This window comes from Eschrichtius robustus, chromosome 19 (assembly GCF_028021215.1).
Source record: "Eschrichtius robustus isolate mEscRob2 chromosome 19, mEscRob2.pri, whole genome shotgun sequence".
Taxonomy (NCBI): Eukaryota; Metazoa; Chordata; class Mammalia; order Artiodactyla; family Eschrichtiidae; genus Eschrichtius; species Eschrichtius robustus.
The window spans coordinates 66,292,537-66,314,024 of record NC_090842.1 but is presented as its reverse complement, the minus strand read 5'-3'; the positions used below and the strand labels follow the sequence as shown (position 1 = coordinate 66,314,024).

General features: G+C 61.6%; 2 protein-coding genes and 1 non-coding gene across 5 annotated transcripts; 2 read left to right on the top strand and 1 right to left on the bottom strand.

Annotated features, from left to right (window-relative positions):
• Positions 1–69: 69 nt before the first annotated feature.
• On the top strand, positions 70–3,352 carry LENG1 (leukocyte receptor cluster member 1). Its single transcript, XM_068528004.1, has 4 exons — positions 70–284; positions 1,275–1,460; positions 2,114–2,373; positions 3,058–3,352. The coding sequence occupies exons 1-4, from the start codon at positions 153–155 to the stop codon at positions 3,275–3,277; spliced, it is 798 nt and encodes a 265-aa protein (XP_068384105.1). The 5' UTR covers positions 70–152; the 3' UTR covers positions 3,278–3,352.
• CNOT3 (CCR4-NOT transcription complex subunit 3) lies at positions 3,310–20,499 on the bottom strand. 3 transcript variants are annotated; one of them, XM_068527888.1, is made up of 18 exons: positions 20,234–20,499; positions 14,950–15,027; positions 14,766–14,833; positions 14,425–14,499; positions 14,221–14,310; positions 13,861–13,989; positions 13,669–13,764; positions 12,273–12,495; positions 12,049–12,182; positions 11,517–11,573; positions 9,803–10,136; positions 9,602–9,725; positions 8,526–8,724; positions 6,523–6,622; positions 6,234–6,432; positions 5,901–6,033; positions 5,092–5,217; positions 3,310–3,706 (listed from the first exon to the last, which is right to left on the bottom strand). In XM_068527888.1, exons 2-18 carry the CDS (start codon positions 14,972–14,974, stop codon positions 3,608–3,610), a joined length of 2,211 nt encoding a protein of 736 aa, XP_068383989.1. In that variant the 5' UTR covers positions 14,975–15,027; positions 20,234–20,499; the 3' UTR covers positions 3,310–3,607. The 3 variants fall into 3 exon arrangements, with proteins under 3 accessions (XP_068383989.1, XP_068383988.1, XP_068383990.1); XM_068527887.1 differs by having other exon boundaries at positions 14,950–15,024; XM_068527889.1 differs by having other exon boundaries at positions 12,273–12,492; positions 14,950–15,024.
• Positions 7,589–7,661, top strand: TRNAA-UGC (transfer RNA alanine (anticodon UGC)). Its single transcript has one exon. It is a non-coding gene; the product is annotated as a tRNA-Ala (tRNA).
• Positions 20,500–21,488: the final 989 nt, after the last annotated feature.

Sequence of the window (21,488 nt, the reverse complement as noted above, 5' to 3'; positions counted from 1 at the left end):
GGCGTCTCAGCCAATCAACTTTCGCTACAGACCCAGAGGGGCGTGCCAAATAGTCCAGGGCCAATCCATGGCCGGGACAGGGAGGGGCCATCCTCCCGCCAATCTGAAGTGCCAGAAGGCGGGCCTGCCAGTCCTTGGACAGCTACGGCGCCATGAATATCTTACCCAAGAAGAGCTGGCACGTCCGGAACAAGGACAATGTCGCCCGTGTGCGGCGTGACGAGGCCCAAGCCCGGGAGGAGGAGAAAGAGCGTGAGCGGAGGGTGCTGCTCGCTCAGCAAGAGGTAAGCTCCCAGTCCGGCAGGGCGAGGCTCTGGGGCGGAGCGCCCAGGCTCCTCGGAGGGACCGGAAGTGGGAAGTGGGACGGCGCGCAGGCGCGGTGCACATCGTGCGGAATTAGGGGCCGGGCTCCCTGGAAGCGTGTGCGGTCTTTTGCGGATCCCACCTCGAACTCTCCCTGGTCTTGGTTGTTCCCACTCCTAGAGTAGGAGCTCATGAATAAACGAAGCCCTGGACAATTCAAGGAAACTCGGACCACTTTTTAGTTTACCTGCACAAACTCCCTATTTAGTAAGCGCCTACTGTATGCTCGCCCCGTGCAGAGCGCTTGCCTTGCCAAATTTGTCAAGCACTGTTCGTTCTTAGAGAGGCTGTCATTTCCATTGTGCAGAGAAGTGAGATGGCTTCAGAGAGGAAGACACAGCGAAATGACAGCGGAACAAGCCAGTTCCGCTCTGTCGGGCGAGCCTTTTGCCTGCACCGCTGACCACACACAAACACCAGAGGCTCTCTTTATAACTCCTAACCTGTTTGGTTTACACCTAGCTTTCTGTCCTTTGGCTAATCTGATTGTCAACACTGGCCGGGAGGTAGTCAGGGTTTTTAAAATTCACATTTATCAGTAGAAATTGCAAATCAACTGGGGATAGTGACATGGAGCCCTGCCTGGAATTCAGATCACCTATCCTAATAACACGAATTGGCTGCCTTCGTAGCTGTTTTTACTGTGTCACTCGAGATTGGGAACCCCCCTGGTTTACTGTTTGAAAGGTAGCTTACAAACCCCCACCCTCTCCGCAGGCGTTGCCTCATTCCCCCACCCTCTCCGCAGGCTGGGATAGGTGCCTCTTCTGGGCTCCCAGCGCCCCTGCTCCCTTCCTTTACAGCCCCCAGCACCAGGGCCTGCGGTTTTCTGTGGTCAGCACCAGGCTCACAGTTCTTTTGAGTCACATCTAGGTTCTGAATGTTCTGCCTATACCTTTCTTTTCCCCCAGGCCCGCACAGAATTCCTACGGAAGAAAGCCAGGCATGAGAACTCACTACCTGCGGCTGAAGCAGCAGCAGCAGCAGGAGCCCCAAGCAGCTCTGGCCCTGTGGATCTGTTTCGAGAGCTGCTGGAAGAAGGGAAGGGGGTGAGCAGAGGCAATAAAGAGTACGAGGAAGAGACGCGACGAGAGAAAGTAAGTCGGTCTTGCCCTCTTCGTCAGTCATGGATGGAGCTGGGGGAGGGGGAGCACCTGCCCGTCAGGTGTGACTGAGGAGTGTTTAGGGATATGGTGGGGATTAAACAAGCTAATGTAGGGAACTCAGAACAGTACCAAAAACATAGCACTTAAGAGGTGTTGGTTATTGCCGGCAGCTAGGTACAGACCTCTCAGGTCTCTCACCTGCTGTCCAGAGCCTATAGATATTTGGGAAGTGTTAAGGGGCTTTTAAATGTAAATCAGATCCTGTCACTCACCTGCTCTCAGGGATTTCCCATCGAACTCTGAACGTGCCTCCTCCCCCCCGCCTCAGTCACTCCTCCTCCTTGCCTGCTTCTCTCAGGTTTTTCTCAGTTGTCTCCCCAAAGATGCCTTTGACCCCTGACCTAAAGCAGCTCCGCCCTGTCCCCTCCTTCCTGTGCTTGTTGTTTCTGAAGCTGCCATCGTGCCCCCAGAGCAGGAGCCCCACACGTACTGGTCTGTTGTGTCCCCAGCACCTGGCAGAGTTGGCTCATGACAGGCCTTTTGGCTCAATGTCTGGTTCTGCCTCGGGAACCTTGGGTGTCCTTGGGTTCCCCAAGAGGAGACACACTTGACATTCTCACTTCCGCATTTTCTGTCTTCCTCAGGAGAGGCAAGAGAAGGCTCTGGGCATCCTGACGTACCTGGGCCAGAGTGCAGCGGAAGCCCAGACTCAGCTCCCTTGGTACCAGCTCCCCCCAAGGCGGGGCGGCCCCCCGTCTGGTCCAGGACCAGATGAGAAGATCAAGAACCGCCTGGACCCTCTGTGGGAGATGCAGAAACATTTGGGGAAGAAGAGAAAGCACAGTGGTGACAATGGCAGTCACAGCAGAAAGGAAAAGGAGGGGCCTGAGAAACGACCCAAAGAGTAAGGAGCCTGGGCCTTGGGGCTTGGCCATGGCCATGGCCATGCGGGCACCGTGGAAGCTCTCTCTGGTTGGGACGGGAGGGCTCTGGGGTCTAGATACGTGTTCTCAACACGTGGTCCAGGGGACCCCGGGGGTCCTGACACCCCTTCACGGGGATCTGCGAAGTCAAGCCTGTTTTCATAACATCATTTAACTTCTTCACTCTTGTTCTCGGGGTTCCCAGAAGCTACATGATTATGAGACGACACCACTCATGTGGCTGGTGGAACATTCACTTGTGTTAAGATTTCTCATTTTGTATATGCAAGATGTTGACAGATAAAATCCACTGAAACAAAGCTCTCTGAGGTTCAGTTTTTGAGACCAGAGCGTGAGAACCGTGGGGCTAGAGTTAGAGCAGGTTTGTGTCCCTAGGATGCAGACCCCTGAGTGTAGATCGGCTATACCGACCCGTCTCCTTTCTCCCACAGATGATGGAATGGGGAGGGCCAGGCTGTGCTCAGTGCCGTACAGCGGCTTGGTGGTGGAGGGGCACCCGCCTCTAGAGGTGGCGAGGCCAGCTTCAGGGTCCCAGCACCAGTCTCCTTCCCTCCCAGGTGGCAGCTCCCTCCCAGAGGACACTGGGGGAGGGCGGGGCCTCCCGGGGCTACCAGCTTCCTGAACCGACTCTCATCTCCTCCCAGACCCCCATCCCTGGACCAGCTTCGAGCTGAACGTCTCCGGCGGGAAGCGGCCGAGAGGGCTCGGGCAGAGGCCCTGCTGGCCCGGGTTGGAGGCACGGCAGCCCAGGAGGATCAGCCAGAAGAGGCGGACGATCGGCGGAGGCGGTACAACTCCCAGTTCAACCCCCAGCTGGCCCGGCGCCCCCGCCAGCAGGAACGCCCCCTGGCTCACCGACTCTGAGGGGGTACAGGAGAGGCCGCTGCTGCCAGCCGTCATATAAAACTATTTATTCATAAATATTTTCCAAAATGAAAATAGGTTTACCAAAAAATGTCCCTCACTGGGGAGGGGAGGAGGGGGCAGCCCTCGCCCCCGGGCCCCCAGGGTGGGGCTGAGAGGAAGAGAAAGCCTCCCGGCCCCCTCCCTGCTTCCTGGGGGAGGGGGCTGCCCTATGGCCTGGGGCCTCCCCCCAGTCTTCCAGGGCAGGGCCCTCACCTGGGCAGGGGGATCAGCATGCGGGGGGGGGGGGGGGGGGGGGGAGGGAGGGAAGGGTGGAGGGAGGGGCCGGTGTCACTGGAGGTCCCGGTCCTCCAGGTAGCGGTACTCAAAGGTGAAGCCTTCCTTCTTCCGCTGGCCCCACTTCTCGTAGTCAAAGTAGATGTAGGTGCCCTGGCCGGGGGAGAAGGCGGGTCAGTGAGTGGACGAGGTGGTCGGGGATCTGGGTCAGACCGACAGAGGGACAGGTCTTGGGGCCACGGATGAGCCAGGCACCAGGCCAACTGCCCTGCATGCACACGCCGTCTCACTCCACCCTCACAAGGCTCTGCTCAGGTGGGAAACGTTATCATCGCTCCCGCCTCAGAGGAAGCAGAGGGAGGCGCAGGGAGGTCACACGCCAGAGCCGGGCCTCGACCCCGGGCACGTGTGCCAAGCATCCTATTGCTTCTCTCGATGGCTGTGGCTTTCCGAGCACTGATCACGTGCTGAGGATGTGATGTACGTCCCGGGGTTTAGTCTTCACAAAACCCCCGAGGCCATGGAACAGGCTTGGGGTCTACATCCAGGCACGCTGCCAGGACAGACGTTTTATTGGCAACAGCGGTGGTGTGGGAACTTCTGAAGGACTGATGCCTGGAAATACACTGACTGACTTAGAGGATGACTTTGGACCAAACCGGGAGGGGACAGGACGTCTGTAGTTAGTGTCCAAGAAGACACAGTGGGAATGGGGCCGGGTTCTGAATGAATGGTGGAAATGCTTCAAAGAACCTGAAGGAATGGAGGGGAGGAGACTGAGTTCCCTGAGGACAAGGCCCTTGTTCAGTGCTTGGCATCAGGTAAAGATCTGGTGGGAAAAAACCACTGTGGAACATACCAACTGAAAGTTGAAATATTCAAGTACAGTACGCCCATGACACTACATAGCAGGCACCATTTAGTACTTACACGTTATTAACTCATTTAATCCTCATAACAACTGCATGAAGGTAGGTGCTGTTACCCCGTTTTTACAGATAAGTAGAGACAGATAGATAGATGTTCAAGTGAAGTGTCCACGGTCACCAGCTAGAGCTGGGTTCCAAACCAGGTAGTCTGGCTCCAGAGTGTTTTGCAAGAAGCGGGAGATCCCAATTAATCAGTTACGAGAACAGCAAAAGAGCTTCCCCATCCGTGTTTGCTGAGCCCCTGCTCTGCTGGGTGCTGGGGACTGTCAAGGTCCCCGTGCAGTGCAGCCCATGGTCTTGGGTGGGAGACACCACATCCCCCCACCGCGCCAGAGGAGGGGCGGAGGCACAGGCTGTGTGTGTACCTGGGGAAGGCTCCTCTGAGGAAGGACATGGAGGCTGGGACCTCTCGGCTGACCACGAGTTGGCCAGTGAGGAAGGAAGAGGACGGCGTCCCAGGCAGGGCAGACGGCCTGAGGGGCCGAGCTGGCTGAAGGTGGTGGCAAAGGGAGCAGGCAGCAGGGCTGCCAGTCTGCGTGTGGAGTGGGGACTCTACCTGGACTCAGCCAGCGGGACCAGAGTGGACGGGGCACAGGGAGGGGCCCTCACCTGCTCGAACTCGTCAGTGATGGTCTTGGGCTCCTCGTGCCTCTGGAACCACATCATGTACTTGGTGTGGAATCGCCATGACTGCTTCTTTAGGGCCTTGGCTGCCAGGTACTGTGCCTTAGTGCCCTGGGGAAGGAAGGATGGAACGGGGGATCAGGGGGCCTCGCAACTGGGTGGGGGCCAGGTGGACGGGGCAGGGCGACAGGGCTGGCCCCAGGCCCCCGCCACAGACCGAGGTCGGGCTGGACAATCCAAGTACGGGTGGGTTGGGGGCACAAAACGTACCAATGCTGGTCAGGAGAAGGAAAATGAGACGGGAGGTGGAAATTGCTTTCAGAGAAGCTTTGAGAAGAGAAACTAATCGTGACGAGAGCTGAGAGGAGGCAGTTCAGAAGCTTTCTCAGGCTGGATGAGGGAGGGGGTCACTGGTGACTCACTGGGTCACGCAGAGGTTGGACAGTTCCCTAGCGGTCCCCAGGGAGGCCCGAGTACGTGCCAGCGAGCAGCGCGGCGGCACAGTGAGAGTCATCGGGGCGGGCACCGTGGGGCTGGGCTCCCTGGGTGCTGCGCTAGACCAACCCAGCCCTCAGCCTCAACTGACCTGACACCTCAGCACCAGAGTGGGGACAGGGAGGGGTCTGCTTTGGGGGGGGGGGGGGGAAGGGGCGGCCCAGGACTGGGGGAGGGGGAGGGGTGCGGTCCCGCTGGCCGCAGTGGGGCACCCACCTCACCCCTCCAGCCCGAGGGGGGACGGCGGCGGTGGCGGCGAAGCCGGGGGGCCCGAGGCTGCCCCGGGGGCCCTGCTGTACCTCCAGATAGTAGAAGATGAAGAAGAGCGTCTCGGTCGACAGCCGCTGGTAGAACTCCACGGTGTCCGAGTGCGGGGGCGGCATCTGGTGGTGGTAGGGGGGCGTCGGGCAGGGGTTCCGGGGGAGGTACTGCCTGTGGGGGGACGGGACGGTCAGTGCCGGTGGGCGGCAGCCCCCGGCCTCCCTGCCTCCTCTCCTCTCGTGGATCAAAGGGAGCGCCTCAGGCACCACATCACCCAGCATTTACCGCCTCAGTCCCTGCGTCCTGTGGGGAGCCCAGGTCAAGGCTCCCTCGGACTCAGGGGCCCGCACCCGCCCCGCGTGGCCCCTCACCGGATACGCTCAGAGTCTGAGGGGTGGGGCATGTGGTGCCAGGCGGCCTCTTCCATGGCCTGCTGGTAGAGCTGCTCCTTGGTGAGGGGCACAGGCCCCAGGGGACACACACCCAGCGACAGCGGTATGTTCACCTCCGACAGCTGCAGGGCCGGCTGGGCCGAGGCCGGGGGAGCTGACGTGCTGCTCAGGATGATGTCTGCGGGGAGGGCAGAGGCGGGGCCAGTGAGCAGTGAGGCTGGTGCGTCCGGCCCCTCCTGGACCGCCCGCCCCACCCCCGGACGCTCACCTCGCTCAGTCAGGTGCAGTGTGGGGACGGGGTCCTCGATGCCGGAGCTGATGGCTGCCCGCTCCGCCATGGACTTCAAAGAGCTCAGGGGCTCAGGGGCCTGGGGAGGGAAGAGGTGCCTGGCCTGAGGTCCAGGGCCGAGGGCTGGCACTGGGTCCTCGTGGGCCCCGGCACCCTCGCCTGCTCTGGTGGGGCTTCAGCTAAGCCAAGGCCGTTAGTGTAAGAGCGCGTCCACTGCAGCACCTAACAGCAGGGAGAAAACCTGGACACGACCAAGTGTCCACCGACAGACAGAGGGGCGCCTAGCACGTGTGGACCCTGCCGTGCAGCCCCGCGACGGTCACACACCAGCGGAGAGCCCGAGCGCCACCGCCGTCACGGAGCAGGCAGCAGCTCCCACCCGTCTGCACGCCTACACGCTGGGAGGAGCCCGCCCGCTGCCGGCTGCCCCACGTGCGCCACTAAGACCCCTGCCCGTCTCCGCGGCCGCCGGCCACTGCCGGCCACTGGCAGTCGCCTTCCACTCCTCTCGCCACCCCACTCCCCACGCCCTTCAGTCACCGAGGCCGCTCTTCCCTCGGAGGCACCTGGCACTGCGGGCCTATCCTCTGCCGCCCAGACCTTCACACCCCACACCGTCCTGTTCTCACAGGCCCCAGAGGGACCTTTCCAGCCATGTCTTTCTCTGTCATTTTTCTACTCAAAACCTTTCCACCACTCCCCACTCCATCACTCACCCAGTAATTAAAAAAAAAAAAAAAAATGTTGTGGACCTGTTTTGAGAATCTCAAGGCTCGTTTTTTCCCCCCAGAAAAACGCATACACTGAATTTCCTGTCCGTTGTGTTTCTAAACTTTGGGTGCTCACTCTGAGCCGGAAACTATCCTGAGAGCCTTATGAGGACTATTCCCAAGCATCCTATCATATTGGAGGAGTGACTGCGATTACTTCCATTTTCCAGATGAAGGCAGGTAAGGAGGCAATGCAGGGCTTGGACCCTGACAGTGGGGCCCTCCTCACCCTGCCTCCTGCAGAAGTGAAGTTAAAACACACTGGCCCAGGGACTTCCCTGGCGGTCCAGTGGTTAGGACTCCGCACTTGCACTGCGGAGGGCCCGGGTTCAATCCCTGGTCGGGGAACTAAGACCCTGCGAGCCGTGTGGCGCGGCCAAAAAAAACAAAAAACCCAAAATAAATCCCAAAACTCACTGCCCCAGATGGTCAACCCACGTCCTGCTGCTGCCCTTGCAGACTCTGGCCCTGCAGCCAGCCTGCACCCCGTTCCTCTCACCTCCGCTGAAGCCTGCTTCCCAGCCTTCTAACTACAGCTCTGGCATCAGCCCCTCGTAGAACTCCAGCCGGGGAGAGCCACTTCTCCCCGTCTGCCCCGCCTGCCGCTGTGACCCCACACGACCTGGCCCCGGTTCCACCTCAGAAACCTTGCTGGGCTGCCTCCCCAGGTTAAGTCAGATGCACGCACGTGGGTCCACAGCACCCCGGCCCCCACCCCACCCAGACACGCCCGCCATACAGTCCCACTCTGCTCCCTGTACGCAAGGTGGGAAGCGGCTACATTTACCCAGCACAAAGTGGCTCAGAGCAGACGTCAAGCGTTTTCTGGACTTAAATGTCTTTGTAGAAGGGAAGAGGGCGGTGAGCTCTGGATGGTGGGCCACGTGAAGTAATACGTCTTATGGGGAGAAATGACCGAGGGCTGGAAGCAGGGCAATGACAGTGGACACCCGGGGAGTGAGCAAGCAAGTACAATCAGGAGCAAGGCAAGTACCCAGAGGGACAGAGACCCAGGTGGGGGGTGGCAGAGAAGCCCGGAGATGACGTGAGCGTGCAGGTGTGCCAGGGGAGAGAAGCCGGAGCAACACAGCGAGGGCTGGAGGTGGAGATGGCAGGTAGAGACCTGGAGCCAGGGGACAGCGACCGTCTGCAGTGGAGACACAGGGCCAGGACAGAGAGGCTCGGGGCCCGCCGGGGACGTGCGGGGCCCACCTTGATCTCCGGGGCAGCGCTGAACTGTGGAGGTCCATTGAGCAGGGCGCCGGCCGCCTTGGCCTCGCTGAAGCTGGGTGTCGGGGAGCTGGGAGGGTTCACAGGTAGTGGCACCAGGAGACTGGGTCCCCCCGAGTTGTTCCCTGAGCCTGGGGCCACGCCCCCAGCCCCCGTTGGGGCTGTCGCATTGGGTTCCTTCCTGGGGAGGGGTACAAAGGGTTGGAGGCTCAGAGGAGGGTCCCCAAGGGCGGGACGGACAGGAAGACTTGGGTGATCGGGGGAAGGAGTCAAAGAGGGAGAATGCACAGAAAACGGGGCCAGCTGAGGGATGCAGACAGGAGAGCAGCTCCGGGCGAGGGGGGCCCACTCCTCGCGATCCCTTCCCAGTGAAGAAGAGCCGTGGGGGTGGGAACAAGCATTCTCAGGACGCTCCCAGAGACCACACGGCTAAACGTTCTCTAGGAAGCAGGTGGGACCACTTCCTACACGCAGTGGCCCGTGTAGGAGGGGGTGGGAAACAACCACACAACAGAGCAGCCCACCTAGAGCCCAGGGGTGAGGCACCCGGGGAGGTCTGCCCCACGTCCCACAGAGGAGGCTGAGCTCTCTCTTGGGCCCCTCCTCTGGGAAACGGTCTGACCTAAGACCTGGAGGGGTGGCCGGGGAGAGGAAGGACGACTGGGACCCTTCACTGCGAGAAGTGGACGCTGAGCCCCCTGACGGAGTGAGGAGGCCCAGGGGCAGGACACAGACACGGGAGGAGGCGGGAGGGCACAAGACGCCTGCAGGAAAGGGAGAGCCAGAGCGTTCCAACGCGTCACCGGGGGGCTCTGAGAACAATCCCACTTAGGCGAGGAATGTTCTAGGGCAGAGCTGGGGGACACACGTATACGATACCCCAGCTGGGAAGCAGTCGGGACACAGCACCTAAGCGGGTGGGAGAGAGCTCTGGGGGAAGCCCCCACCGGCAAGGGCAGGGCCCGTATCTGCACCGTGTGGCGACCGTGGGGGCGGCCCCGTCCCTCCTCGGGCCAAAGGCTGCCTGTCCCCACCCCTGCCCGAGGCCGGACACTCACGAGCTGCTGGGAGGTGGGTTGTGGGGGCCAGACGGGGGGCCCAGGGCCTGGCTGTTGGCACTGCTGCCCCCGCCGCTGCTGAGAGCCACCTCTGCCGGGCTGTCTGCCACTACTGAGCTGTAACCTGGAGGAAGGAAGAGGGGCTGAAAGGGGCCTGCGGCAGCCACCCCGGGACCCCCCTCCCGGCCGCCTCCCACTTACTGGTGGCGCCGTTCTGCTTGCCTCCGCCGCCGCCGCCGCCGCCGGGCTGCACGCTGGGGGGCCGGGGCTGCGCCGGGCTGGGCCCACTGGGAGCTGGCGGGGCCACAGCCTGGGCGTAGGGGGCGGGCGTGCCCGAGTTGTGGCTGGGAGCTGGGCTGGCCTTGGCGCCCAGGGCGCTTGGGGGTGCTGCCGGGGCGGGGGCCCCGTTGTTGCCAGGGGCGGTGCTCAGGGCAGAGGCGGCGGGCGGGGGGCCGGAGGGGTAGCTTGGCGGCACAGCTGGGGACTGAGGGTGCTGGCTGCTGTGGACAGGCTTGGAGCCGTTTTTGGCTGGAGACTGCAGGTGGGAGGGAGGAGAGGGTCAGGACCCAGTGGGCCGCAGGTCTCGCCGGCCTCCCGCACACCCCTCCCCGGAACAAGGCTCCATCCTCGGTGCTGGCCTTGCTGCCCCTCCCTGGGGACCCAGGTGACCCCCCCCCCCCCCCCCATTCACCCTCATGGCTTCAACCTCCACCTTCATGCGCACAACACTCGTGCACTTCTAGCCTGCATCCAGCTTGCCACGTCCTGCCTGGACATCCCCACGATGTCCCACAGGGATCTGAGACACCACTTGGGTGTAAGAGAAACCCATCCACCTGATGACAGGGGAGTCGTGGGAAACACATCAATGTCCTCAGTATGAGGTTAGCTGGACCCAGCCAGCAGTCCAAGGGGAGAAGAGAGAACAGCTGAAAACAGGATAGTAATTCTGAATGTCACTTAAACTGTCCCAAAAGCAACTCAAGGGGCCGTTAATGACCAATACCCCACAAAGCACGTGGGGTAACGTGCCCATGACAGCCCGCAGCTGAGCTGCTGACCAGCCCTCTCAAGCCGACCCGGCTGCCGTCCTCACTGCTTCCTGGACCCATCCTGAGGCCCCACGGGCACCTCACGCTCACTCCGCACCAAGCAGGACTTGCGACCAACTCCTTCCCAACACCACGCATGGTCACCCGGGTCCCATACCAGCCTCATCAACTCCGCCCTCAGGGTCTCCCTCGGGACCAGCCCTCCGATGAGCCCACAGAGGGGTTTCAGGCTCACTTTCCTCCTGCCTAAAGATAGCATTCCGGCGCAGCAGCGTTTCCTAAAGTGTGCTGCTGCCCTGGGAGACGTGAGCAGAATCCACAGGGTTCACTAAGGAGAAAAACTCTCAGAGGCACTTCTCCTCTTGGAAACTTGTGACGTACACCGTCTGCGCAGCCAAGGCCCAGAGCGCGCCCAAGAAAAGAAACCTGTGTGGTTTTTGACCTATCGTTTCTGGGGCTTGTTGGGCCCTTTCAGAGCTGGTCCACCCGGTGTGGGCCCCTCAGCCTGACAATCTAAGGTCCTGCGCTCACGGTCAGCCCAGCGGGCCTGGCCGGGCTCACCTCTCCACACTTCCACGTCCACCACGCCTGGCCTAATGCCTCCTGCCGCTGCCCCACACGGGAATGCATCTTCCTCTAATGCCCAGGGCAGACGCCGCTCCCAAGAAGCATCTCCCGACCACAGCACCAGCCACGCACCTGTCTGCCTGCCCATCAGTACCGCAGGCCTCCCTCAGGGCAGCCTGACCCACCGCGTCCCCAAAGCCCAGCATGGGGGCCACACTCAGGCCTCAGTAAGCCTCTGGAAACCAGCGAATGAGCGAGTGCTGGGCCCATCAACGTCCGATGCCCATCGGACCCACCTGGCTGATTTCACTATCTGTCGAGCGTCCCCTCTTCTTGTCATCTTCAGAGTTTTCCTGAGGTTTGAGAGGTGCAGTCAGAAACCTGTGTGTCTCTAAGGACCTGACAGAGACGCCAATCTCCGAACCCCCGGATCTGAACCCGGCTGACCTACCTTCCAGCCCCAGAGCTGTTCAAGCCCCTGTGACCTTCGTCTCACTGGGGAACCTACCTAAACCCTGCTCCTTAGGCTGCTTGTCTTCTGGGGGCCAGCACCACGTGCCAGGCTCTTAAGGGTCCAGGAACCTGCTCTCCTTCGAGAATCCAACCCTCCATCCCTTCCCAGGTGTCCAGTGGCCCAGCCTCCTCGGCACCCCAGGCACCAGCCTCCCTCCTCCACACCCAGGACCCACGTGTGGCCCTAGCCACCCTATCGGCAATCTACAGCCCTTGGGGCCCAGACCCTGGATACCGAGGTTCCGCTCCTGCAGGACATTTCCTCAGCCCCCGCCCCCTGTGCCCTCCTTGGAGACTCAGACCCACAGGCCTCACCGTGGTGCAGTTGGCCGGGCTGGGCGGGATGGGCGAGCTGGAGGTGGTGGAGGTGGGCGTGCTGCTTGACTGGTTGAAGATCTCATCCTCCATGTGACTGTGGCTGGGTGGGGAGGTGGCGACCAGCGCCTGTGCTGTGGGGGCGTGGAGGGGGTGTGAGCCGGTGGGGACGCCCGCCCCAGGCCTCCACCGCCCTTCGCCCGCAGGCCAAGCCCGGGCCTCACGAATGTCCTCGAGGTCCAGGTCGTCGTAGAGGAACTCGTTCTCCTCGAAGTCGGGGTCCTGGGACGAGTCCACGTAGTACTCGACGTCGTCCTTGATCTTGCGGATGGCATCCACGAGGATGGAGTCGTTGTCCAGCATGCGCAGGATGGTCTCCAGCATGCGCACGTGGTAGCGGTGCTTCTCGATGTGCCGCTTCAGGCCCTCGATCCGGTCCTGCTTCTGCTGGCGAGCCCAGGGCCAGGCTCAGGGGCTGCAGGGCCTGCCCTGCCCCTCCTGCCCCCACAGAACCCGTCCTCAGTCCCTGACCCTGGTGGAGACCCAGAGGCCCCACTCCAGCCCCTCCGGGGTCTGCCCGCCTTGACCCCTCAGGGATCCCGCGGCTCCTCCCACCCCGACATCCCTGGAAAGTGCTGAAGGAGTCTCCCCTACAACGTGGCCCGATCTGCCCCCCGCCTGACCGCCCAGCCCACCCACCAGATCCGAGCACCTTGTGGAATACAGGAGCACAGCCGCCCCTGTCTTGCTCTAACAGTAATAATGGCAATCCCCGTTTGGCGGAAGCTTGTTGTTTATAACTCTGAGCATCTGTCACCACCATGACCCCCACCCCCATCCACGTGTCCCTAAGAGGAAGCCCAGATTCAGAGGCCTGTCTCCTAGGCTCCCTCCCAAGGCCCCACTCCCTTTAGGATTTGACATCCTAGCCCCAGTTCCAAATCCCTCCTGTCCGCAAGGACCTCCCTCCAAGCCCACGGTTCCAGACCCCTCAGTCTCAGACACCCAACTCTGGCACAGCGCCGCCCCCAGCTTCCCGAGGAGCCAGCTCTCTGTCCCCCGTGCTTCCTGTGTCAATAGGCAGAGACAGTCTGCAGCCCTATGAACTCGGACCCACAACCCCGGCTTTCTGGAATCTGGGTCCTGAGCCCTGGCTTTGTCTCGGACCACCCTTCTCCTGAGGCTAAATGAGCCACTCCTCCACGCCCGCCCTTGTCCACACCTGCTGTCCTCTCCTTAGGACCCGGGCCCTCTAGGTAGTGGGAGGCCACAGCTGCAGCTCCGTACCCTCCCTGCCCTGGCTGTCCCTCAGGTCTCACACTTACTCGGCGACCCAAGCAGAGCTCAGCATCTTCCCCCAAAGCGCTCCTCTTCTTGTCGGCCCCAACGTCTACCCAGACACCCAGGTGGGACCCTGGAGTCTGCCTCACCTGTTCCCTGCACACCGCACCCTCCAGTCAGCTGCTAAGCCCTCCCCATCCCACCCCTTGACCCCCTAGCCCCAGCTGCCGGCCCTGTCTGCCCCAGGAGCCCAGGCCCCGACTCCCACACGCCGGAGAGCCGGCCTCTCCTGATCGCCAGCGCATCTCTGTCCTCTGGGCACAGGGGCCCCCCACTCACATCCTTGTCGCCCTTCTTCTTGCGGGTTTGCACCGACAGTGACTCCACTTCACTCTCAAACTGGTCCACCTGCATGTTTAGGGTGTCGATGGTATTCTGGGGGTGGGCGGGGAAAGGCAAGCGGTCAGCCAGAGTCCTCTCACACAGCCAGGGTCCGGGCCCCAGGTCACCTCCTCCTCTGCCCTGACTCACCGTGAGCCACTGGCCGACCTCCTCCTTTTCCTTCTGGGCAGGGTCCACCTTCTGTGCCAGGCCCAGGCCCTCCTTGCTATAGGCTTTGGTCTTGGTCTCTCGCTCCACAACTTTGAACCGTTCCATTTGCTGTGGAGAGCACAGTTGGAAGGGGGCTCCCGAAGGTGGGAGAGCAGCTGACTCAGGGCCAGTGGACACTCAAACCGGAGCCCCAGGAGCCCCACTCTCAGGTTCCCAGCCCTTCGCCTCCCACCTTCCCCAGGCGCAGAGACCTCACTCTTCTCAGGACAGGACCTCTGGGGACCCAGGAATCCGACCCACCCCCCGCCACCTCTCAGGTAGCAGACTCTGGGCTCCTACCGTCTCAATGAGCTTGCGGTTGTCTATAAGCTGCCTCTTGTCCTTAATCTCGTTGGATGCTACCCAAGTCTTGATCTGGTCCCTCAGCCGCTGGCGGTGGGAACAGCAAGACACTCAGGACCCGGGCGCCGAGGCCCCCGCCCCCTCCTCTCCCTGTTCCCCCCGCCCTCAGGACACAGGAGTCCAGACCCCCAGCCCCCTCACTTGAAGCTTCTTAATCTCCTTCTTTAGATCAGCCTCATACTTTTCTTTCTGGTTCGCGTTGGCTGCATTGTGGAGCTGAGGGATGGAGAGAATCCAGGAGTTTGTGTGGTTCTGGCTGCCCTGCTGCCCACTCCAGTGGTAAAACTCCAGTCTCCCTCTGTGGGCCGGGGACTCTGGGCACAACCCCCCAGGACCAGTCCATCTCAGAGCTGCTTCTCTGAGGTCCTTGGCACCTGGAGATGCAGGCCCTCTCCCTGGTTGACACTCAGGAACTCCTCAACTTTGTCCTGTCCTCTCCTCCCTAGAGACCCACCCGGATTTTTAGGGGCCAGCCCCTGTACCTTCTGCCAAATATCTTCAAACTGCTCCACGCCCTCGGACACCTTCTTGAGGCAGCGATCAATCTCGCCTGGCCAGGGAGGAAGGAAGGCTGTTAGCGTCCTGCCAAGGCAGCAGGGATCCAAAGAGGAGTTGCGAGGAGAGTCAGCACGTGGCCACACAGGCAGCAGGCAGTGGACCTAGTACCTTGGAGTTTGCGCTTGTCCGCCATCTTCCCTGCCCTACGGACGCACTCTCTTCATGCTCTCTTGGAGAAGGACGCTGCTGGGAGAGATGCGGAAGGAATACACATTTACTCCCTGGCTGGTCCAAACCCAGAGACATGAACGAGGTTGGGAATAGGGTGCATGGGATGGAAAGGGGAAGGTGCATTTTACTGTCTGAGGACAGAGACTGGGCCCAGTTCTCCTTATGCTGCCTTGACTGCCCAGCGCAGGGTCTGGTCCATAAAAGGACTCTGGAAGTTTGCTGAAAGAAGGAAGTAGGTATACTTTTTGGGGCCTCCCTGGTGGCGCAGTGGTTGAGAACCCGCCTGCCAACGCAGGGGGCACGGGTTCGAGCCCTGGTCCGGGGCGATCCCGCGTGCCGCGGAGCAACTGGGCCCGTGCGCCACAACTACTGAGCCTGTGCTCGAAGAGCCCGCGAGCCACGGCTACCGAAGCCCCCGCGCCTAGAGCCCGTGCTCCGCAACGGGAGAAGCCACCGCGGTGAGAAGCCCACGCACCACAACAAAGCGTAGCCCGCGCCTGCTCCGACTAGAGAAAAAGCCCGCACGCAGCAACGAAGACCCAACGCGGCCAAGAGCAACTAAATACGTACGTACATAAGGTACACGTTTTGTGTGCCTCTGACCCAGGAACTGGAAAAGTCCTAGAGCATGAAGCACTTTCTCCCCAGATGATACGCAAAGGGAGTGTTTAGAGCAGGAAACTGTCATGCAGCACTCAGCTGCCTGCTAGGGACAAAGGCCTTAGACCTGAAGACCACAGTTCCCTTAGAGAAGTCAAGCACACAGGTGACCAGAATCCTAACACAGGGAGAGGTTACTCCTCAGACAAGTCAGGAGACAAAGAAGCTTGCATCCCACGGAGAAGGGCCCGAGACCACTTATACGCGTATCAGTTGTAAGGAACAAAGGGGAAGTGCAGTGGGGGGAACACGGAAGATGCCTACAACTGTGAAAGCTAAACCCACCCGCACAGACGTGGCTGGTTCCAAGTAGAAGAGCGCTTCAGACCTCTGACAAGTTTGCTTATTCCAGAGAAGGATCCTTAAACCAAAGGAGATAATACTCCTGACCCACAGAGGGTGATACCAAAAAGGGTTCGAGGTGTGGGGGCAGAAAGCACCACCGGAGAGAAGAGCAGGAGAAGAGAACTCCTACAAAGGCGAGAGGATGGAAGGGAACCCGAGCTGCGCGGGAGCTATCGGCACACACGAAGGAATTACATGTCAAGTGCACTGGCAATGTAGACTCAGGGAAACATAAACCCTCAGACAAGCACCCAATACCTAAGAGACACGGGCACCTCCATCCTAAAGAAGTCACATGCAACCCAGAGGGGACTGAGGCCAAAGGGGAGTCACCAGAAGCTTTCGCCCAGGGGGAAGCGGCACCTTAGGGCCCGACACCAAGACCAGGGGAGATGGGGAGCCTTGGGGAGGGAGGGCTATGCCTCTGCTGCAGGAGCTCCCCGCTCCCAGCGAGGGGGCCTCTACTGAAAAGCATGGCTTCCTGAGATCTGGGGAGTGCCCACCCTACAGGCCTAGGGCAGGGTGCCCCAGAGCAGCCCCAACTGCCCAGGCAGCAAGAGCCCTACACGGAGGACTCAGAGCCTTAACCCAGAGGGAAGTCACAGCAAGAGGGCCTCCACCCACTGGGAAGGGAACGCAAAGAAGAGTCCGGCCCAACGGAACTTTCCACAGTGACAGAAACGTTCTATATCTGTGCCACTGAACGCTCGACAGCTCCAAACGTGGCTAGTGCAACACAGAATGGAATGAAAAATTTTTCTGCTCGCTAGCTGAAATTTAAACACACGCGGCTAGCAGCTACCGGTGGCACAGGGTATCAGAGAGCACGCCTCAGAACCAGAAGCCCACGTGACGGGGCTGGCCCTCAACCTCAGAGCAGCGTCCTACACAGGGACCCACTTTGCGTGGCGGCAGACCTGTGACTCGGGGGAGCGTGGATCTCCCCCGTAAAGGAGCAAGCAAGAGGATATGGCAGCACCCTTGGCCCAGGGCTGCCTGACACGCCAAGGTGGGGCCCAATCCCAACACGGGAAATTCCAGCTCCAGGAAGGCGAAGCGGCCAGAAAAAGGATTCAGGAGAGAGCTGCACAGAAGGGACTCAAACTGAGGTGGGGCAAGCGCCTTTGATCGGGAGCTCACACAAGGACCTGGACCCCAACACTGAGGTCTGCGCTCCAACACCCCAACGCTGAAAAGCCTCTTACTGCCCAGGGGTGTGGGGTGGGTACAGGAAGCTTAGACGGGCGCTTATACTCCCGGCCTCCGTCCCAGGAGCCCAATGCTGGGCACGGCCGGGTGCTCCAGCCCAGAGGGACAGGACGCCCAGCTTACACCCCTAAACAAGGCACTGCACGCTCTAGGGAGGGGAGGCTTTCTCCAAGTCCCCACACTGAGTGGGCTGGGACACCCAGCCCAGCTGAGGAGTTGATACCCTCCAGAGGGGGCAACAGACGGTGGCAGCACGAAGTCCCGAAGGAGTCGGAAGCAAGGTGCCAAGGGAACAAGAGCCCCAGCCGGGGGGGGGCGGAGTGATGTTTCAGACAGAACCTCAAAGTGGGCAACAGCTGAGACCGGGAGACCTGCCCTGAGGAAGGCAGCTCCTCCAGAGAAGGGCAAGTACGCCGGGCCCAGGTACTAGCCCCCTCGACAGACTGCGTCCTACAGCGAGCAAGTCTTAGCGGCAGAGACAACAACCCCTCTCCGCAGAAAAACCCCACAGCAAGGGGCGCCTGTAGCTGAGACCCCCAGCGAAGGACCAGAAAGGAGGCTGGAGCCTGAGTCCTGAGGCAGAGATGCCCCCGCAGAAGAGTCCCGTGCTTAGAGGGCTGGGAGCCCCACCGCTCTGGGAGGGTCCACCAAGATGCTCCCGGGACGGGAACCACGGCAGGCCCACTCCGAGACGGGCAGGCATCTCGGGGAGAGAGGACCTGCTGTTCTCACCGCGTGGAGTCTCAAAGGGCTCCGAGGAATCTGGGAACTTGGCCCCGGAGGCTTAACCACAAGACTCCGTCCGAGAAGAAGGCACATCCGCACGAGTGAGGAGCCTGTACTGAGGGGGTGGGAAGGGTGAGCAGGGTGCCAGACCCACAAGAGCCAACACCGTAAAGTGAGGGGCTGAAAGTAACAAAGAGCCCCAACACGCCACCTCAGGGGACATGACGCTGCCACACACAAGAGGCCTGATGAGGAGTGGGGCAGGCGGAGCAGAAAGCTTAGTCCTGGGGAGCTGAGCCAAGCGGTCCCTGATCCTGGGGGCTGTCACGGGCCGATACAGAGCAGCCTGGCGCCATGGGGAGAGGAGAGCGGGCCTGCTTGGGAAGTGATGCTGGAAGGCCATCCCTAACTTGGGAGGCTGCTGACGCTGGCACACAGAGATCTGAGAGGCCGGAAGGTGGATGTATTAGGTCCTGGGGCGGAGGGAGTTATCTCCCCACTGCGAGGCCCAGTACCAAGGGTGGGGGACTGGAAATCCCACCTTGGAAAGGTTACACCAGAGGAATCTTCAGTCCTGGGCCAGGTGACAACAGTGGGGTCGCCCTCGCAAGTCTCGGGCATCTCACACCCCCACGTCAAGGAACCTGTGCCTCAGGAGAGGGCAGGAGCCTAGTCCCACCCCGTGGGACATCACAAGCAGGGGCTGAAGCATTAGCCCTGGGCACCAACACCTGAGAGGGTCCTTAGTCCCACGGGAGGGGACGCACAGAAAGGCAGAGACACCTCAAATCCAAGAGTGGCCAATACAGGCAGGAACCTTACCCCTGGAGGAGGCAACACTGAGAGGCTCCTTGTCCTGGAAAAAGGCACCACTCCAGCCCCAAAACCCCACACCTCACAGTACAAGAACCTCAGATCTAAAAAGTCCTACACTCCTAGAGGCTTCTAGCAGGGTGGGTACGGGTAGGGATGAGCCCTGGTTCCACGACTGTTACACCAAGAGGGTTCCCTAGTGCCGGGAAGCTCACACACCCACAACGAGGAGCCCTGGAGGAGCACCGAGGGGGTGGGGTCCTTGACCCCCGGAAAGACGACACCCCAGTGCAGGAACTGATGTGAGTGTAGATAGAAGCCTCAGACTGAGGGAAGCGACAGCCGACACGGTGAGGGCAGTGATGGAAGGTGTCCAAAAAAACAGTGCCGAAAGGACAGGAGCATCAACCTCGGGGGAGGTGACAGCCCCTGAGCTAAGAGGCAGGTCCTGCTTAGACACAGGGGTGCTGGCGCTGCCCACAACAGGAGATCATTAACAACGTGGAGAAAGCGGGAACCTGGGAGGTCCCACCAAGAGAGAACCAGGTACCTGAGACCCAGGGGAGCTCAACAGCCCCACCAAAAGGACCCCGAGGCGGGAGGGACATCCAGAGGAAGCCCACACCGGGAAGGGGGTGGGCAGAGTCTGGATCCAGGGAGAGCTCACATGCAACAAGCCAGAGGCCGATACCCAGACCCAGGGAGTAAGAGCTGAGGCCTGAGCGGGTAACGCCAGGGACAATCCTGACTCTCCAAGGGGGAAGGCCTGGGCTGTGGGATGTGGAAGCCTTAGACCTGGGGGACTTTTCACTACAGAGGCGGAAACTTGGGCTGAGGCTCCAACTCCTGGAGGTGGCATCTTCACTCCAGGGGAGTTCACCCCCCACCCCATCCCCAAAGAGGAGAGTGGCGCCCACGGAGGGAGGGGAGCGGAGAGAGGAGCGCTGGCCCCGGGAAGGCTGACCCCCTCTCCCCACGGGGGTCCTCAACCAGGGGACTCGCAGCCCCACACCCACGCGAAGGGGGCAGCCTCGCCCGGAGACCGCCCCCCAAGCACAGGGGCTGCTGCCGAGGGGGGCAGGCACCTGAGCCCCGAGAGGGCGGGCACCTGCGGCCAAGGCGCCTCCATCCTTCCAGCGAGGAGCCAATACCGACGCGGAGAGGGGCGGGCACCTCGCACCCTCACACCCCACGGGGGCCCGACGCGGACGCCGCGCGGGGCCGGGGTCGCGGGAGGACCCCCGGGCGCCGCCGAGGGGCGTGGAGGAGGGAGCGGGGGCGGGGGAGCCGCGCACCGCCGGGCCGACGGCGAGCGCCGGGGCCGCGCGGTGGCGGGGGCGCCGCGCCGGGGGCGGCCATATCGCGACAGGCGGCGGGGTCGCAGGGGCGGGAGGCGGCGGGGAAGGCGGCCAACGGCGCCGGGGGAGGAGGGGAAGGGGTCCGGCCCAGTCGAGCCTGACGCTCTCACCACAGGAGCTGGCGCCGCCGCTGAGGAGCGTATCGCGACAGGCGGGGGAGGCGAGCGCCCGCCGCCTTTTTCTCGCGCCCCGGGCCCGGGCGCTATCGCGATAGCGGCGCGAAGCGGAAGTGGGGTGGGGGGAAGTGGGCCCGGGGTTGTTCTGACGACGGGGGTCGGGGCTCAAGGGAGGCCGCGGCGTCTGCCGATGGCTCCGCGGAAGCTGACCGGGCCCGGTCCAAGATGGCGGCGGCGGAGGAGGCCTCCCCTCCTCTCTTCTCGTCTCTGGCGCCGACCCGCCCCCGAGCCCCAAATATAGGCCTGTCATTGCTCCGGCCGCACGTCGCTCTTGCCCCTCGGACGCGCTCTATTGGTTCTTGGCGGGGATGCGGCCGGCCCCCTCTCGCCGATTGGGCAATCTCTCCAAGGCGCGGCGTTCGATTGGCCTCCTGCGCGGGCTGCTAGGATTGGCTCAGGTTTTCTTCCCCGCTCCTCCGCCTCCTCCCGCCTCGGGGCACAACACGCCAGCGCGAGGACTCGTGCGTCAATCCAGAGACCTGTGTCGTGCTGATTGGATACACCCGCCCCCTTCTCGTAAGCCAATTGGTCGGGGGGCGGAGCTAGGCTGATCAGGGGCGGGAAGTCGTCCGTCAAGTTTGGAGCCGTTTTCAATTGGTCGTGGGGGGACATTCTGCCCTGAAGTCATTGGCTGGTCCAGGAAGTGGGTGGGGAAAGCGGAGGAAGGCATGGAGAGTGGGCGTTAGAGGCCGCGTACCTAATGGGAGAAAGACAGGTGCCTTCAAAGCGGGGGCCGGGCTGAAGTCATCTGCCAATGAAGACAGCCCCTGGGCTGGTAGGGAGGAGCCGGGAAAGAGGGTCCACCCCTCTTCTTCGTTGGCCCTGTTATCGTTCCTCCCAGAGTGTCCAATAGTTTGGCGAGTGGGCGGTAACCGCTCCTAAGGCGTGTGAAACGGGGCGTAGCAGGCAGGCTTGGAACCTGGGCGCATCCTTCCACCTCCCTTGGGTCCTGGCCGGGCAGGCCGGTCCCTGTCCGTGAGCTGCACAGTCTTTCTCCAAGTGCCTGTATTTGGCGTATCTTTGAGACACAGAAGAAGGAAGAAAAGGAAGGAAGCAGGAGACGATGCCCCAAGTCACTGGCATCACGCATAGCTGAATTGGTTGGGAAGCGCCATGGAGGCATGGAGTATTTGTCCTGCTTCTGTGTGGTTACGTGACCGTGGGACAGTTATTCTCCTCTGCACCTCCA